Genomic DNA, 18,104 nt, shown 5'->3' on the forward strand with positions numbered 1-18,104 from the left:
GGCAGATTACCATTTGCAGGAAAAACCTGTCTGTCTCTGCTTGCAGCTTTCTGAACAGTCCTCTGTTCTTAAAAACCCGAGCATCATTCATCTTCCTTGACCAGCCCCCACTGGTAACAGTGAAGCATCCCCAGTGATCCATTAGCACTTGCATAACCATTGAAAAGCAGCCCTTTTTCTATTGATGGATTTTGTGGTAAGACGGGCTGGGGACTAAATACAGATATGTGCGCCATCTATCACCCCATCACAGTACAGAAGCCCCATAGCTGCAGCTCTATCTACGATGTCCTGCACATTGCTGAGAGTCAGAGTCCTGCATAGCAGATGATTAGTACACTATACACTTGCATGACAACAGCCCCCACTGCGGATTTTCCAATACCAAAATGATTTCCCATTGACCTATGGCAATTCAGCATTATACCACTTGCTTCTCAGCAGGCAATGCAGCTCTCATTCTGGTGCCAGGCACTGGAGGGCTGGCGCAAGTTCTGTACACAGATTCAGCAACATGACCTTTCATATTTGAAAGTTCTGCAACCACCGCTCGTCATCCCAAACATGCATTACAATGCAATCCACCAGTCAGTACTCATTTCTCAGGCCCAAAAGTGGTGGTCCACCATCTGTAGCTCTTCTGCGAATGCAAACAATGGGAATTGTTTTTCACTGTGGCCCTTAACAACGTGTGCTTAAGAAATTGTTATGTCTGTTGTTGGGGTACTTCCTGTGGTTCTGAAAACACCAGAGGATCATGCATTTTGTGTTTGCAATGTTCGTGACAACAGTGCAGAGCTGTGTGAGCTCCATGTTTCTGCCACAGATAAGTGACAAGCACCACACAGGTTTGTGGGATTTTTTTTAAAAAATGAAAGCTATGAGATAGGGATGGCATTATGTATTAGACAGTTGCATGATGAGAACTTGACCCCTAGCTCCCAGTGACTCATTTTTCTTCCACAACACATTGTGAAAATCTCTCAAAAGGCACTGCACCGACAGGTGGTGCATAGTACACTGGAATATCTATCCATGATGCACTGCACTTTGCATACTTACCAGGAGTGCTTGTTGATGCAAAGTGCTGATGTAAGTGGCCAAGCACGCACGTGCCTGAGCTACATGTTAATTGTGGGGGCTTGTGCCACTGAAAGTTGCATCAACCAAAGTTTGCACTGTTGACATGGCTTAAACAAGTTCTTCTGCCCCTACCCACAGGGAACACATCCCAGAGCGGGAGTAGCCACAGGACATAGTACAGGAGACAATTCTCACAGCAATCTACATTCATTTTATTTCTAATGAGTCAGTATTCAATCTCAAAATATACATTTTTAACAAAGCTAAGGTCGGGGTGGGTGAAGCCGAAGAGAAAAACCTCTAACCTAGAGAAGGATCCAGAACCGAAGAAAAAATAGCTGCCATTCAAACTTTATCTGTGTACGTGATGAACAGCTATACTATGGCAGATACAAACAGATGTGCCCAGTGGAGGACATTCCAATCGACACCACACATACAGTACAATTTGAATTGGAAAAAAAACTTTGTTAATGCAGAGTTAAGGTTGCCTGGTAATAGCTCCAGAATATGGAGGTCAGCAAAACCTCAGATTTCTGAAAAACCAGGAAATAGTGTTAAGGTAAATACCCAAGCAACCTTAATCTGACCCCTTGGAACTGGCAATTATCTGTATGCGTTCCAACTGCATTCACCGTGTTTGGTGTAGCTGTACTGAATAGTGGAGGAATTAGTTGCAGCAGCTTGGAAGAATTGTGATTGTGATATGAGATATGGGTCTGAGTCCCTCTCATTTGTCTTACCAAAGGAAAGAGTTCCATATGTACCTTGGGGTTCCAGTCTGCTTCTTTTCAATACAGAATTGTGTAGATTGTATCAGTAGCAGGGCAATGGGGTCTTCTTGCCATGGGCATTGTCAGTCATGAGGTGGGATAGGAGAGCAGTCTGTGGATTTAGCGATAGGGGAGGGAAAGTATCGGTTTTGTGCCCAGGATACTGCTCGAGTGAAGGGGTTCTAAAAGGGTATGAAGGAGCTATTAAATTTTAGAAGTGTGGTATTCTGTTGGGGAAAGAGGCTCAGTGTTTGAGCATAAGGCAAGAGTAGTTGATGCCTGTCCATTACAGTGTAAAGGGAGAGTGCAAGTACATGTATGATGGCTGTTTTGGGGCATCACTCAAAGAGGGCAGAGTTAAGGTTGCCCAAGTGTTTACACATTAACTATATTTCCTGGTTTTCAGAAGTCTACGTTTTGCTGAATTTTATGTTTTGGAAGTGCACAAGCCTTCACCAGGTAACCTTACCTCTGCATTAACCAATTTTTTTGCCATTTGATTTCCTAGGGGTTTAAAAAAAAAAACAAAAAAAAAACAAAGAAAAATGTTTGTTGGAAGGAGTTAATGGTCATTTAGACAGTTGTAGGCCTCATGTAGGTTTGCAGCCAATATGCTACTGTGGCCAGGCAATAATCAAAAGACCTAGCTTTTATATAGTGATTTCCATCAGTAGATCTCAAATAACTTTACATCATTATCCTCATTTTACACATGGGAAACTGAGGCACAGAGCCAAAATGGCTTGCCCAAGGTCACCCAGCTGGCCAGTGACAGAGCTAGGAATAGTTCCAGTCTGACTAGGCCACACAGTTGTGATGTGACTCCTCAGTGCTCGTCCCCATTCCTCTATGCTTTTGATGCAGAGGAATGGCGATAATGGTCATACTTTGAAATGTTTCCAAAGTGTAGTTACTCACAGGGCTGGTGAGAGAAATCTAATCCATGGTCCATATAACATAGTTAGGGCCCTACCAAATTCACATCCATATTGGTCAATTTCATGATCATAGGATTTTAAAAATCGTAAATTTCATTATTTCAGCTAATTAAATCTGAAATTCCAGGGTGTTGTAATTGTAGGGGTCCTGACCCAAAAAGCAGTTGGGGGGAGGGGGAGTCACAAGGTTATTGTAAGGGGGGGGGGTTGCGGTACTGCTACCCTTACTTCTGCGCTGCTGCTGGCTGCGGCACTGCCTTCTGTGGGCAGCTGGAGAGCAGCGGCTGCTTGCTGGGAGCCCAGCTCTGAAGGCAGAGCCACTGCCAGTAGAAGCGCAGAAGTAAGGATGGCCTGGTATGGTATTGCCACCCTTACTTCTGCGCTGCTGTTTGCGGAGCGCTGCCTTCAGAGCTGGGTGCCTGGCCAATAGCAGCTGCTCTCTAGCCACCCAGCTCTGAAGGCAGCACAGAAATAAGGGTGGCAACACTGCAACCCCCCTAAAATAACATCGCCACCCCCTCTGAAACTCCCTTTTGGGTCAAGGCCCCCAATTTGAGGTCTCCCCTATGAAATCTGTATGGTATAGGGTAAAAGCACACAACACACCAGATTTCACGAGGAACCACATTTCACAGTCCGTGACGCGTTTTTTGCGGCCATGAATTTGGTAGGGCCCTAACCATAGTTGTCACAGTAACTTTACACATGAGAGATGACTGGTGTTTCTCTTACTCTCCACCTCTGCCCCACAACACGTAGGCCAGTGGCTCTCAACCTTTCCAGACTACTATACCCCTTTCAGGAGTCTGATTTGTCTTGCAAACCCCCAACCTACACCTCACTTAAAAACAACTTGCTTACAAAATCAGACGTAAAATACAAAAGTGTCACAGAACCCTATTACTGAAAAACTGCTTACTTATTTTTGCCATATAATTATAAAATCAATTGACTGGAATATAAATATTGTACTTATATTTCAGTGTATAGAGCAGTATAAACAAGTCACTGTCTATATGAAATTTTAGTTTGTACTGACTTTGCTAGTGCTTTTTCTGTAGCCTGTTGTAAAATTAGGCAAATCTCTAGATGAGTTGATGTATCCCCTGGAACACCTCTGAGTACTCCCAGGGGTGCACATACCCTGGGTTGAGAACCACTGATTTAGGCCCCCCCGCTCCAACATTTAAGCTCCCCCACCCCTTCCCATCAAACCATTGGTTGGCAACCATAGAAACCATTAGCTTGTAAGAAGCTGCTCCTTGCTGTCTCCTGCCCTATGCTGCTCTATACACACCACAGGCAACAGCTTACTGGAGGGCCGCACTCTTCCTTACTTATGTAGCTCAAGCTGGGCCCTTCCCTGCTACCTAGCTCCAGCTGGGACTCCTTCCCCTGCTTCAGCCAGGCTTCCACAGCCATGTCTCAGGTCCACACAGCCCGCCCCTCCTCCAAACTGGGTCCTTCCCCCGCACTCTGGCAAGCCCCTCTTTCCCCACACAGGGGTGAGATGTATCCTAACTATTCATTTCTGGAATTCATGTTTTTAAATGTGCATTACCTTTAGTTCCCCCACCACAGATCCCAGCTCCTATGGAGGGGCAGGGGAAGGAACTCAGACACCTCAAGAGAAGCAGGGTCCCCCAAATTCCAGAACACACAGCAAGAAGGGAGATTGACTCAGACCCCTGAACAGAGTGTAGGGCTTCCCCAGACCGCAGCAAATACAGAGAAGGGAAGAATTCACCGCTGACAGGTCCCACTATCCCTAAGTCCCCATCATCTTCTGCTACCCCTCGCATTCTCCGACCCTTTCAGTCTTGTTCCCGCCTTCTCCCCCAGTTCCCATCTCCTTTATTTTTACCCAAGCCCCGCAACCCTTCTTCCTTTCCCTGTCACCAATTCCCATTTATCCCTGTTGAAATAATTTTCATAAGTTTATTAATGTTTATCAAGACTCAGTTTCCACACCAGTACTACTTTATTAGTTTATTGGTCACTTGGTGATGGTTACAACCAAAATATCAATTTAAAAATATACACTATTTTATTCTATATCCTAGCAACAATATAAGCATTGTCCAACATACCTACAACAGGGTCAGGCCTGGGAAGTACATTCCCATCATTGTGTAACTCCAGATGGGTAAGGAAAACTTTGACAAAGAAACCCCTAGAAAACCTTGCTTTTTATACACTATAACACACAAGTGATGTCATTGGCTAAGGTCCAATAACCAAAGACGGATGAGGCAGTTTAGGGCTACACTCTGCTCTCCAAGGTTTTTTTCCTTTTCTCACTTTGCTATATTTTTCCCTAGCCACTGAACTAAGCATTTATTTCTAAGCAAACTTATATAATAAATTATTTAGTGCACCTGGTACCCAGTTAACCATATTTCTTTTATTTCTATTGCTTAGCCCAAACCTTAACTAAGATAATGCTGGTATTTAAAAAGGGCACTACAAATTTATAACAAACTTTCTCATGAGCTGCACAGGGCTTCAGCTTCCTCGACGATGGGATGCTGTTCCAGGAAGAAGAATTGCTGAGAACACATGGGGTTCCACCTACCAAGGAAGGGGAAGAGAATCTTCGGATACAGACTGGCTAACCTAGTGAGGTGGGCTTTAAAGTAGGTTTGATATAGGATAGCAGATAAAAGCCCACAGAGAAGCCCAGAACATGGACACGTAGGTGAAGGATGGAATCTGGGGGGGCAGAGGGGAGGGCGCGGCGGAATATGGGCAATCATAGCAGGCGCAAAGAAGAGTCAAAAGGAATAGAAGGGAAATCTAATGAACATCTAAGATGTCTGTATACTGATACAAGAAGTATGGGGAATAAAACTAGAAATATTAGTGAATACTCAAAATTATGACATAAGTGCCATCACAGAAACTTATGGGGGGAATAATTCACTTGACTGGAATATTGGTATAGAAGAGTACAGCTTGTTCAGGAAGGACAGGCAGGGAAAAGGGGAGGAGGTGTTGCCTTGTACATCAGAGATGTATACACTTGCACTGAGGTGGAGATAGTGAGAGGCAGACCTGTTGAAAGCCTGGGGGTAAAGATAAAAGGAAAAACAAGGGCAATGTCATGACATGAGTAACCTACAACTGCTAGAAAACTGGTATAATGATCTCAGCACTAGTCTGATCTCTACTTGTGACCAAAGAAAGGTTTCTGGAATCTCTCAACTTTAAGAAAAGCTGGGTTGGTTTTTTCAGGTGCTGTATCTGAGGAGCCCCGTGGTGAATGGCCCCAAATCTGAATCGCTAAAACAGAATTCGGTGCCCCTAGGAGAGGCACCAAGTTTCAAGGAAATCTGCGGGCTTGTCTACACTTAAAACCCTTCAGCACTGCAGCTGCACCGCTGTAGCTCTTCAGTGAAGAGACTACCTTCAGAACCCTTCCCGTTAGCACAGGCAGTGTCTACACTGAAGCACTACAGTGGTGCAACTGTGCTGCTGTAGTGTCTTAAGTGTAGACAAGCGCTTAGAAGGATCAAGCTTTAAAGAGAAAGTTGGTCTTAATCTAACTATAGCAAAGCTACAATAATGGATTAAAGAAGAGTTTTGAACAATGCAAAAAAGTACACTGACACCATCTTAGAGAGTAATTCTGCTTAGACAATAGTGTCATTGAGAAGGACTTCGGGGGTTATACAGGACAACAGAACGCAAAGGAGTTATCCAACACTATCTTTTAAAACGCACTGTATAAACTCAGACTATCCTGAATGAAACAGGCAACAATTAACATGCTGTATCCAGGAGTGGCTTGAGGTGTAGTATGTTCAATTTGAGGCATGTCAAAAATGACATGAAAATTCAGGGAACAATAAAATTGACTGGAAAAATAAGCCTATATGAGAAAAAGCTGAATTGGGCATGGTTAATCTGGAGAAAATAGCAGTGACAAGACACATGATAACTAACTATCAACAGAAAGGGCAGCTATAAAGAGGACAGGAACTAAAGAATCTGATTTGTAAATGAGACTAAAATAACTTTTCTTTGCTTTAGGTTTAAGCCCACAACTGTTAAGTAATATTTAAGAAAGCTTGTCTCATGTCACCAAGCATACCAAGGAAAGTAGTGGAGTTACCACAAGAAATACCCAAACCTGAGACTTTATACTTGTCAGGGATAGTTCAGGATCCCATCACAATGCACAGGGAGGACTAAAATATCTACCTACCAATCCCCATCCAGCTCCAATGATTCCCATCAGGCTCAGTCACCTGATACAGAAATTAATATTCTAGTTCAGTGAGCAAAGTCAGAAGTGCCAGACATCACTGGCTACTTCGGAACATAAAATCAGGCACAGAGATAAAGTTACGATGTCAACAAATTAATGGCTCCTTGATAGGGATGATCAAAGACGCTGAAGGTTTCAAACCTATTATTTTATCAACTGAGATTTGCCAATTGTTATAGAACCTTCAGGTCCAATATTCTGTCTCAGAGGACCTCGTGCTGAAGAGGAGAAAAGGGTGGGGCAGGATACCCTTTGGCATTCCTTTACATCACAATGAAGCAAAAAATGCATGAAACATTTTTCCTCCATTTATTCAAAAATACTGAACATGTAAGCCAGCTGGCGGAGAACCACACGGCAATTCTGTGGGTTCATTCTATACCCTACAATAGTTAAATATAACTATTCACAAGCCCTGTCCACAGTAGCGCAAAAAAAATGTGTTAGATAAAAACATGTTCAAAACAACTCACTAACAAAGTTCTGGCAGAGCTGAGCATGAGGACTATGTTCAGACATGGCTGTTCTTACACTGTTGTAACTGGATTTTATGCTACAGTGTGAACAGGAATTTCCCCTTCTCACAGTATACATGCAGTACAGGCTAGCCTCTCCTGCAAGCAGTCTAAGCAAGGACAACTTGCATCTCAAGTGAATTTAAAAATAATCACATTTTAAAAAAATTATAGGCTCCCTCCTTCCAAAACAAGCTGCTGATCTGACCTGACCCACATTCAAATATCCTAGAAATACTTCCCGGTCAGCAGAGGCAGCCCAAGACTACAAATGAAAGCTGGTTTCTGAATTTGATTTTCTTGTAAATATCAATGAAAGGCAGCTGTACCTCTACTGTACTACAGAAAAAGCATGCAGAACTAGTAACTTGCACCCTTCCCAAAGTGCAGCATGGGCACAACAGGGTGAGCAGAGCTGGAAGAAGAGTTCAATGAAGTGATTGGCTCAGTGTCTTTAGTTACCCATTTCTTCTGCATGCTTGTGGAAACTGAAGATGGGGGCAGTTTTCAATTTTAGCCTCACACTGATATATTAATTGGTCCTTGTGCAATGAAGTACACATGGAAGGATGCTTTCCCACTCTTACCACCATTTAACAAGCTGCATGTCCCTTTAGAATCATAGGGTTACAAGGGACTTGCAAGAGCCAAGATGCTGGATTTGTTGGGTCTAAACCATCCAAAACAGATGGCTATCCAGCCTCTGTTGGAAAACCTCCAGGGAACGAGATTCCCTAGAAAGGGAACGGAATATTGGCATCAGAAGGTTCTATGACAAGGAGAGAGTCTGAAGAATGTGTTAATCCAGCTGCAGGAAACCACTGAAGAGGAGAGATAGGGAACAGAAGGGAAGAAACATGATAGCATCAGGGATGTCAAAGTGAATTGAGGAAGGAGAATGTGGTTTATTTCTCTCCCCCCCCCCCGCCCCATTTGCTTGTTTTGTCTTTTAAAAAAAAACCTGAGACATGTCAAAATTAGTCTTCCCTTGTTTTGTTGAATCATCTTGAAACATCTGAACCATGTCTGTACTAGCCATAGCAGCAGTACTACTGCCTCTCTGCTGAAACACACTAAATCTGAGAGCATAGATCAGTCATGTAGAGTGTTTGGGGCTACAGACCAGAGAGTTTAACACGTAAAAGCAAACAGGAAAAAAAGCTTTCCTCCACCATTCAATACAGCTACCCCTGAAACAGTAAATGCAGCTGGAGGGCATGCACCTAATTACCAGTGTGTGTTGCCAACCAAGGGGATGCAGAGTTACGGCTGCATGGGAATGTATTTCTTGGTTTTCTCAAGTTTGACGTTTGCTGAATTTGACATTTTGGGAGGGCACAAGCTATCACCAGCCAACCTTAACTACAGTAATGTAGTTTTTTTTTTTAACCAATTATTATAAATAAGGTGATGATGTGGCTAATCACCAAAAGAATAGAATTTCTGAAAATAGAATTTAAATCTGCTTTTAAGTCTTTTTACTAAGACTTGTTTCTGATAACAAAAGAAAACATGAGTCACAAAGTAGAAGCATAAGAACAATGTGCCCTAGCAGGAAAGGACTTCTTATAAAACGACATAATATAGGATTCATTTCTCCTCGACACTGAATTGGAGACTGAGGCCTGGTCTACACATAGGTTTTGTACAGGTATAACTATTGGTTTAAGAATGTGATCTGTTGCACGGAAATACTTATACCATTACAAGCCATACTGTTGAGGCAGTTATACCAGTACAAAGTGGCTTATATTGGTACAGCCTATTCCCATTCCCATATGAGATAAAGGACTTGTCTACACAGTAAAGTTTACCCAGGTTTTTGTCATGTATTTTTACACAAAAAACTTGTGAGAAACACAGTGTTAAATTTGCAAGTCAGGCACTCAAGTTAGGAAATGCCAGAATTAGGGTGCTAATGCAACCTAATTCACCTTTCTTGAACTACAGTACCATTATAATCACATGATCACACACTACTTTTTCCACAGGACTCCTACCTCATTCCATGCAAAGAATGGAGGGTGTTCACTGGTAAGGCAGTTACATGCTGCCCTGGAGACCTGGATTCTATCCCTGCCTCTGCCACAGCGTTCCTATGTGATGCTAATCAAGACCACTTGTACAGGTGGTCACTCTGTACATTCATTTTCTGAAGGCCTTCCTCATTTCCTGGGTTTTCTCCTTGTTGTTCAGTGCATTGCTCCAGGCTATATTTACTGCACACTATTCAAATCTTACTCTGAAGATAGAATTATTAATTTCCTCATGGACTTTTCTCCGGTGCTTAAATCAATATAGTATCTGAGACCTGCACAAATATTCATTGATTTTCACAACACTCTGCTAAGGTGAAGAGTTGGTATTATCCCTCATTTTATAGATGGGGCACAGAGATTAAGGTCAAAACTGTCCACTAATTTTGGGTGTGCAATTTGACATACCCAAGACCTGATTTTTCAGAGAAGTAGGAATTAGTGTGTTCAACACCTAACTCCCAGTGAACACAGTTTCAGGTATGAATGCTCAGCACTTCTGCAAATCGGACCCAAGGGTCTCAAATCAGGCACCAGAAGATGAGGCTCACATAGTTACTGAGCACCTGTGAACAGTTTGGTCTAAGTCACTTGCCCAGCACCACACAGGAACTCTGTGGCAGAGGCAGACAGAATCCCATTCTCCAGGGAAGCATTCAACTGACTAACTATGAGACCATCTCACTGCTGTAATCCTCAGCTTCATTCATTACACACCTTCCAACTTCAGTAAGAAATGAAATAGGAGTCTTACAGACAACAGCCTCCTTTACTGTACAAACCTGATTCATCCCTAGAACAGATCCTGCCTGTTCACTGAATGAGCAGGGATCCTGTGGGAAAAAAAATAATATGTGATCATATAACTAAAACTCTCAAGTTTGTAAAGTGCTTTGAGATCCTGGAATTACAAAGGTGTTATGCATCCGATGAAGTAAGCTGTAGCTCACGAAAGCTTATGCTCAAATAAATTGGTTAGTCTCTGAGGTGCCACAAGTACTCCTTTTCTTTTTGCAAATACAGACTAACACGGCCGTTACTCTGAAAGGTGTTATATTAATGCAAAGTAGCATCAGTGTATATCAAGGTGTTCAGATGCACAAACAACTTTAGTCAGTTTTGTATTTAATCTAGTGTTAAATTCTCATTTGTTTAATCAACACTGTCCACTAGCCACCCCATTTAAACATGCCTCCTAAAGTTTGCACCCTCTCCACTGAGCCATACACATGGAATATACCAGCATCCATAACAGTTGATAATATACATACAACTACAAACTACTAATTCTGTTCCAGTTATCTCCTTGTCATCTTTAACCTGTTCTTCTTCCAAATGTTTTTCACATCTCTTTTATAATAGTTGTGATATCTGCCACAATATTACCCCCAAATAACCCAATAGTCACAGAACAAAGCCAGCTGCACATAAAATGACATCCTCAATCAGTTTTTAGCTCTGTTTAACAATTGGCTTATATATCTCTTTTCAAATAATTACAACCCCTATTTTTAAATCAAGAAGTATTTTACAAAATGTACACACTTTTACACATTACTCCAAGCATATCAAGGTGTTTCATTTCTAACAGGCTGTCAGCCTTGACATGAATACCTGAAATTACACAATAGCAAATAAGAGTTGAGCTAACCAAGACAAGATACTGAAATATCACACCACAGGAATCAAAGGACAATATTTGCAATGAATCACCTGATGACTTTTCTTCCCCAAGATGTAGTATTAAACCTTGGTTAGTTTCAGTGAAGATCAACACCAACAGATCTCTTTATACCACCGCCATCGGGTTTTTTTAAGGCACAGACAAAACTTAGGACAGTTAAACAAAGCCAATGATGAGAAATAAAGATCCCAGAGTTATTAAATGACCAAAATTTCTCAGACAGGAAATGGTCTCAAAAGTTCACTTAGCTCATGTTACTACATCAGTAAAAGTTGTTCTTACCCAACTCCTAGGTCTTTAAGTTCAGATTTAGTGAGGTAAGGCAGCACTGCCCCGGTGATTTGATTTTCTGAGGAGTTAAAGGAACAACTGTTACTTCTAGGCTTTCATGTAAGTATTTAAGCTTCTGGAATACTTTACAATGGAATTATTTAAGCACTGCTGTCTAACATTTATTTTAATTTAGCTAAATAATCCACTTTATAATAGGATCCTCCTAAAATATCCAGATCTCATTTATGAACCACATGTAGGATGAGATTTCAGATCTTGACATTTGAAACTCAAGTGCCTCCACTTCAATTTTACTAAAGCTCTAAGTTCTTGAGGGGGAAAAAATCATATTCATATGCATTTAAGTGACAATGATAGTGTCCAGCCTTGGTCAAATCAAAACTCCAGATAAGGTCAAAATTGTAAGATTTGTAAAGTATTTTCTAACATCATTATTAGAGATTTTCTAAAAGTTCCCCATTTATAATGCAGCACACAATATCCTTTTCACCCTTTTGTTACTTTATTTTAAAAATTCACTTAGCAAAACATTTGGCCCTCAACTGTAGACAAAGCCTAAATTCAGGAGGCAGGGGGAGCAAGGGGGAAGGCGCTGATCCACGGGGTCCACCGGCAAGCGGGAGGGCGAGCACGTAGGGGGGCTGCCAGCCGTGGACAAAGCAGGAGGCCAAACTACGTTATAGCGGAGCATTGCACAACTTTAAAGGAGCATGTTCTGTAATGGAGCAGGGACGTAAGATTGAAACAATGTTAAGCGAGAGGACGTTAAGTGGGGAGTTACTGTAGATGGTCCAGGCTGGGAAAAGTGGAGATCAATACAATGAGAGGCTTAATTATTACAAGATTAGATAAACTCTTCAACACTATGTTTAAGGATCACCATATAAAACCCTAAAAACAGAACAGTAAGAATAAAGCTATGAAGGGCCTTGAAAGTTAGGACAAGAAGCTTGACTTTAACATAATGGAAGAGTATTGTGTTTGCATGTTGATATTGCTGTGTTGGTTCCAGGCTGTCAGAGAGACAAGATGAGCGAGGTAATATTTTTTATGGGACCAAATTCTGTTAGCAAAAGAGACAAGCTTTTAGTAAGGGATTCAAAGAGGTTGATGTGATCAGAGCAACAAGCAGTGAAGGTGAAATCAGCACAAACATCAAGGGTTAGGCCTAGTCTGCACCCTGAGTTTGTACCAGTATAATGACATCAGTTGGGGGGGTGATTTTTTTACCGATTAATACTGGAAAAACCTTTAGGGCTTGTCTACACTATCAATTTTGTTGACAAAACCTATATCGACACCCAAAAGTCGACAAAACAAAAATCGCCAAAGGGTGTTCACTCTTACTCCCTCTGTCAACAGACCATGTCCACATTGGGGACACCATCACCGACAGGGTAAGCAATCCACCATGGGTATGTATCCCACAGTGCAGTGTTGTGGGAAGGAAGATCTGATCGCTGCACATCTTGGGATTCTCTCCAAGTTCTCCCACAGCCCCCTCAGCTGCTGAGAGCAGCATCATGAGTAGCTCTGTGAGCTCTCCATGCTGAGGAATGGCAAAGCAGCACAGCAGTCTGTCCCCCTCTCCCTGCAGCAGCAGTCGGCCTGCTGCTGTGTTCCTAGTGCAGGGCAGAACAGGAGCATTCCAATGATTTCCTCCCCAAATGGAGCAGCACACAGATACTTCCCCGAGCTTTGAAAGGAGAGGGGCACATTCCTGCAGGGCAGCAGAGATCAAAACACTGAGCAATCAGGGCAAGTATTGTGGGATCCGATGAAGTGAGCTGTAGCTCACGAAAGCTTATGCTCTAATAAATTTGTTAGTCTCTAAGGTGCCACAAGTACTCCTTTTCTTTTTTGGTGGAAGACAGTTCTGTCCCCAAAACAATCAGCAGTGTCCACACTGGCTCTTTGTCAATGATAAAGGGAGGGGAAAAGCCAAAAGTCTCTCATAGGGATGGAAGTTTTTTGTTGCCAAAACTGGGTGTTTTTTGTGACAAAAGTCCCATTGTAGTGTGTACGCTCTTGCTGTTTTGTTGCCAAAGGCAGTTTTTGGCGACAAAAGTTGCCAGGGTAGACAAGCCCTTAGTGTGGACGCTGTTATAGTGATATAACTTATTCATCTTCCTGTATCGGAATAACTATATTGCGATAAAATACTTTACCATTGATATATCTGTACCAAGACCGGGGCCGGGGGGGGAGGACAAGCGGGGGGAAGGGAGTACAACTTTAACTATAACTGGGAAGTTAAAGTGGTACAACTTCCTAGTGCAGATATTGCCTCAGACCAGGTCTACACTAGGAATTTAGATCAACTCAGCTACATCGCTGAGAGAGAAAAATCCACATCCAAGTGATGTAGTTAAACTGATTTAAATCCTGGTGTAACAAATTCTTCCATCGACCGAGCTACCACTTCTTAAGGAGTGAGATTAACTACAGTGACTCTTGCTGTAGTAAGTGTCTACACTTAAGGGCTACAGCTTTGCGGCTGCAGCATTTCTAGTGAAGAGAGCGCCTCAATTTAGAAAGAAAATGCAGATACTCTACTCCCACTGCTTGCTGCCGCAAAACAGCTGTTTCGCAGTGTAACAAGCTCCGGGAGGGATGTGGGAGGAACAGGAACACGGGTGCAGGGATTTGGGAAAGGTGTTGAATAGGGGCAGGGAGAGGGGGGAGTTGGGGCAGGGACTTTGGGGAAGGGATTGGAATGGGGGCAGGGCAGGACCAGGAAGGGGCAGGAGCAGGGGCAGCGGGGAGTCGAGCACCCACCAGTGCCAGCAGAACTCGGCACCTATGTCTACACTAAAATGTAGCTCTCACCAATGTTAACTCACCCACTATGCTGACTTAATAACTCCACCTCTGCAAGAGGGAGAGCACTTAGGTGGATGTAGTTAGGTCAGGGTCAGTGTAGACACTGTGTTGCTGCAATCCACTGTTGCTGCCTTTCAGAAGCCTTCCCACAATGCCCTATGGTGACTGTTAAATTGGTGCAAGCACTCCTGGTGAAGACACACACTGGTGATACAAGAAGCATAGTGCGGGCATGCAAAAGTCATTTTATTACTCACACCTTCTTGTCAACTGTTTGAAATGAGCCATCCTCATTACCACAACAAAAGTGATTTTTCCTCCTGCTGATAATAGCCCACTTTAATTGATTTGTCTCATTAGGATTGGTACAGCAACTCCCATCTTTTCATGTTCTCTGTATATATCTTCCTACTGTATTTTCCACTCCATGCATGTGATGAAGTGGGTTTTTGCCCACAAAAGCTTATGCCCAAATAAATTTGTTAGTCTCTAAGGTGCCACAAGTACTCCTCGTTCTTTTTGCTGATACAGACTAACACGGCTACCACTCAGAAACCTGTCATTACTGTGATGGCTGGACATTGATATAACTTAGGTGGACTTAATTTTGTACTATAGACTTGCCCTAGACAACTTCTAAACGTAGGTTTAAATCACACAGAAACTAACGGCGCCCAATAGCTGCATCAGCTTGCCCAATCCTGGCTAACATCAAGCCCTATATATACATATGGTGGGTAATAGCAATATGCAAAGAAGGCCTGGCGCTAGCTACGATCTGGTATGGGTTGTTTTCTCGGGGGGGGGGGGGGGTGTTTCCCTGTGGCTCCAGCACAGTAAGAAGTAACAAGACAGAGCGGGCCAGACACCCACTGGTAACGCACAGGCTTGCCGCACTGAGCCAAACCGTGCCTGGGTGGGAACGGGGCGCGGCCCACGCTGCCTGGTTTCCAATCGAGAGCTCAGGCGCAGACACCAAGCCGCGGCGAGCTCCGCCCAGCGCAGCACCCTGCCCAGCCGGCCGGGCGGCGAGCGGAGCTCGCCCGCCGCCCCCCTCCGCCCGCAACACCAGCCGAGCCCGGGCCGGGCAGAGTGGGCCCCCCCCGCAGGGTCCAGCCGCCCCGGGCAGTACCTCGGAAGCGGCGCAGCAGGCCGGGCTCACTAAAGCCGTTGCGGCAGAGGAAGTCGCAGACCTGCTCGGTGCCCCAGTGCCGCGGGTGGGGCCCCTCCGGGGCCATGGCCCCCCAGGCGGAGACCCGCTTCTCGGGGGTGCAGAACCCATCGGGAGGGCTGGCGGGCCGGCCACGCTTGGCCACGCCTCCGGCCACTGCAGCCCCGCTCCGGCTCATCGCCACAGCCGCCGGCTCCAGTCCGACTGCCCCCGCGCAGGCGCGCTCGCTCGCGCTCACCAGGGCCGACAGGCGGGCCCAGCCTAGGGTCGCGACCTCCGCCTGTCTCCGCCCGGGGGAGGGGCAAAGCGGCCAGCGCGGCCGGGACCGTGCGGAACGCGGGGCGCTAGCGCGCGCTGTCCTCGACTCCGCCTCGTTCGTCGCCGCAGCGATCGACACCCCCACGTCACAGACCGTTCCCGCGTCAACGGCACCCTACCCCCTCAGCCAGTGACACCCCCCTCAGCTCTCAGTCACCGACCCCACAGGGTCACTGATACACCCTGGCCACCCACCCCACCCGCTCCTCAGTCACCGACCCCCCCCATCCTGACACGCCCCGGCCACCCACTCCTCAGTCACTGACACCCCCCTCCTGACACGCCCCGGCAACCCTGCCACCCGCTTGTTGGGGACCCCAGGGCATGGCCACTAGTTAAGTCGAGGGGCTGGAAGGCCATAAGGGTCGAGGAAGTCTCCCTGGTCTAGGCCTAAGGGCTTCTTGTCAACCCCCCCCCTTAACGGAACTCAGGCCTGGCTGGTTTGAGTAAGCTCTTTTGCTCTTAAAACAATGTTGCAGCCACAGATAATGCCTTATAGTGTAAAGTTTGCTGACGGCAAGTTAACGGTAACAGGAGGCGACAGCTTCAAGGCCAGACAGGATGTGCTGGTTGTTTAAGTTGCTAGGAATGCTTGTTAGAGGTTGCAGGAAATAAACATTGTTGTAACCTATATAAGGAAGGCAGAGTATTTGTGCAAAGCTTTGATTAGCTGATGTGTAGTGCAGTAGCATTAAGGAATATAAAAGTGTGTGTAATGACCTGCTCTGAGATGCAGGATTTGAGATTTCTCTCCCTGTACCTTTCTTTGGAATTCCAGATAAACTTTTCTGCTTCTCCACCCCGTTGTGTTTATTGGGTGACGCACACCGGACAACGAATCCCTGCTGGTGCTTGCCTCAGGCATGCTGTGCTGGCAACACGCTCCTCAGTCACCGACCCCCCATCCTGACACGCCCCGGCCACCCACTCCTCAGTCACCAACACCCCCTCCTGATACGCCCCGGCCACCCTCCCACCCGCTCCTCAGTCACTGACCCCCCCACTCCTGACACGCCCCGGTCACCCCGCCACCCGCTCCTCACTCACTGACCCCCCCCTTGTGACATGCCCCCACCACCCGCTCCTCACTCACCGACCTCCCCTCATGACACGCCCCCACCACCCGCTCCTCACTCACCGACCCCCCCCTCGTGACATGCCCCGGCCACCCTGTCCCCCACTCCTCAGTCACTGACACGCCCCAGCCACCCTGCCCCCCCGCTCCCTGCTCCTCAGTCACCGACCCCCCCGCCCCGACACTCCCCGGCCACCCTGCCACCCACTCCTGACACTCCCCGGCCACCCTGCCACAAAACTCCTCAGTTACCAACACGCCCCTCCTGACACTCCCCGGCCACCCTGCCACGCACTCCTCAGTCACCGACCTCCCCGCTCCTGACACTCCCCAGCCACCCTGCCACCTGCTCCTCAGTCACTGACACGCCCCAGCCACCCTGCCCCCCGCTCCTCAGTCACCGACACCCCCCCCGACACTCCCCGGCCACCCTGCCACCCACTCCTGACACTCCCCGGCCACCCTGCCACAAAACTCCTCAGTTACCAACACGCCCCTCCTGACACTCCCCGGCCGCCCTGCCACGCACTCCTCAGTCACCGACCTCCTCGCTCCTAACACACCCCAGCCACCCTCCCACCCGCTCCTCACTCACCGACCTTCCCGCTCCTGACACACCCCAGCCACCCTGCCACCCACTCCCCGACCTTCCCGCTCCTGACACACCCCAGCCACCCTCCCACCCGCTCCTCAGTCACCGACACCCCTCCTGACACTCCCCGGCCACCCTGCCACACACTCCTCAGTCACCCTCCCCCAGTCACCAACACGCCTCTCCTGCCACTCCCTGGCCACCCTGCCACACACTCCTCAGTCATGGACACACCCTGGTCACTCACAGCCCCTTAATCTCTCAGTCACCAACGCCATTCAATTGAGTGTTGAGAGCCACTATAGCTGGCACAGAACAGCAGGCATGAGTGAAAGAAGAAAACCCCTCTCTAGGGCAGCATTCAGAAAAAGAAAGAAAGCAAAGGAAGCTTTTCTATCTAAGCAGGAAGGAGCTCTCCTGAGATACACAGACACAAATGTTCACGGTGAGCCTTCCGGCCCCAATGAGGATGTGAGTGGCAAGGAGATGCCTGATCTTCCAGTTAGTCAGAGTGCAGGTGACCTGGCAGCTA

At 46.1% G+C, this 18,104-nt stretch overlaps 1 protein-coding gene across 3 annotated transcripts in view; it reads right to left on the reverse strand.

Annotated features, from left to right (window-relative positions):
• The window catches only part of SAMHD1 (SAM and HD domain containing deoxynucleoside triphosphate triphosphohydrolase 1), a 65,531-nt gene extending 49,734 nt beyond the window's left edge, over nt 1–15,797 (reverse strand). For all 3 annotated transcript variants that reach the window (XM_074970351.1, XM_074970349.1, XM_074970350.1), the window contains exons 1-2: nt 15,549–15,797; nt 11,582–11,648 (exon numbers count right to left, since the gene is read on the reverse strand). In XM_074970351.1, the coding sequence (XP_074826452.1) occupies nt 11,582–11,648; nt 15,549–15,765 (284 nt within the window). In that variant the 5' untranslated portion in view covers nt 15,766–15,797. The remainder of the gene's footprint in view (nt 1–11,581; nt 11,649–15,548) is intronic.
• Nucleotides 15,798–18,104: the final 2,307 nt, after the last annotated feature.

Source organism: Natator depressus, chromosome 13 (genome assembly GCF_965152275.1).
Source record: "Natator depressus isolate rNatDep1 chromosome 13, rNatDep2.hap1, whole genome shotgun sequence".
Lineage (NCBI taxonomy): Eukaryota > Metazoa > Chordata > Testudines > Cheloniidae > Natator > Natator depressus.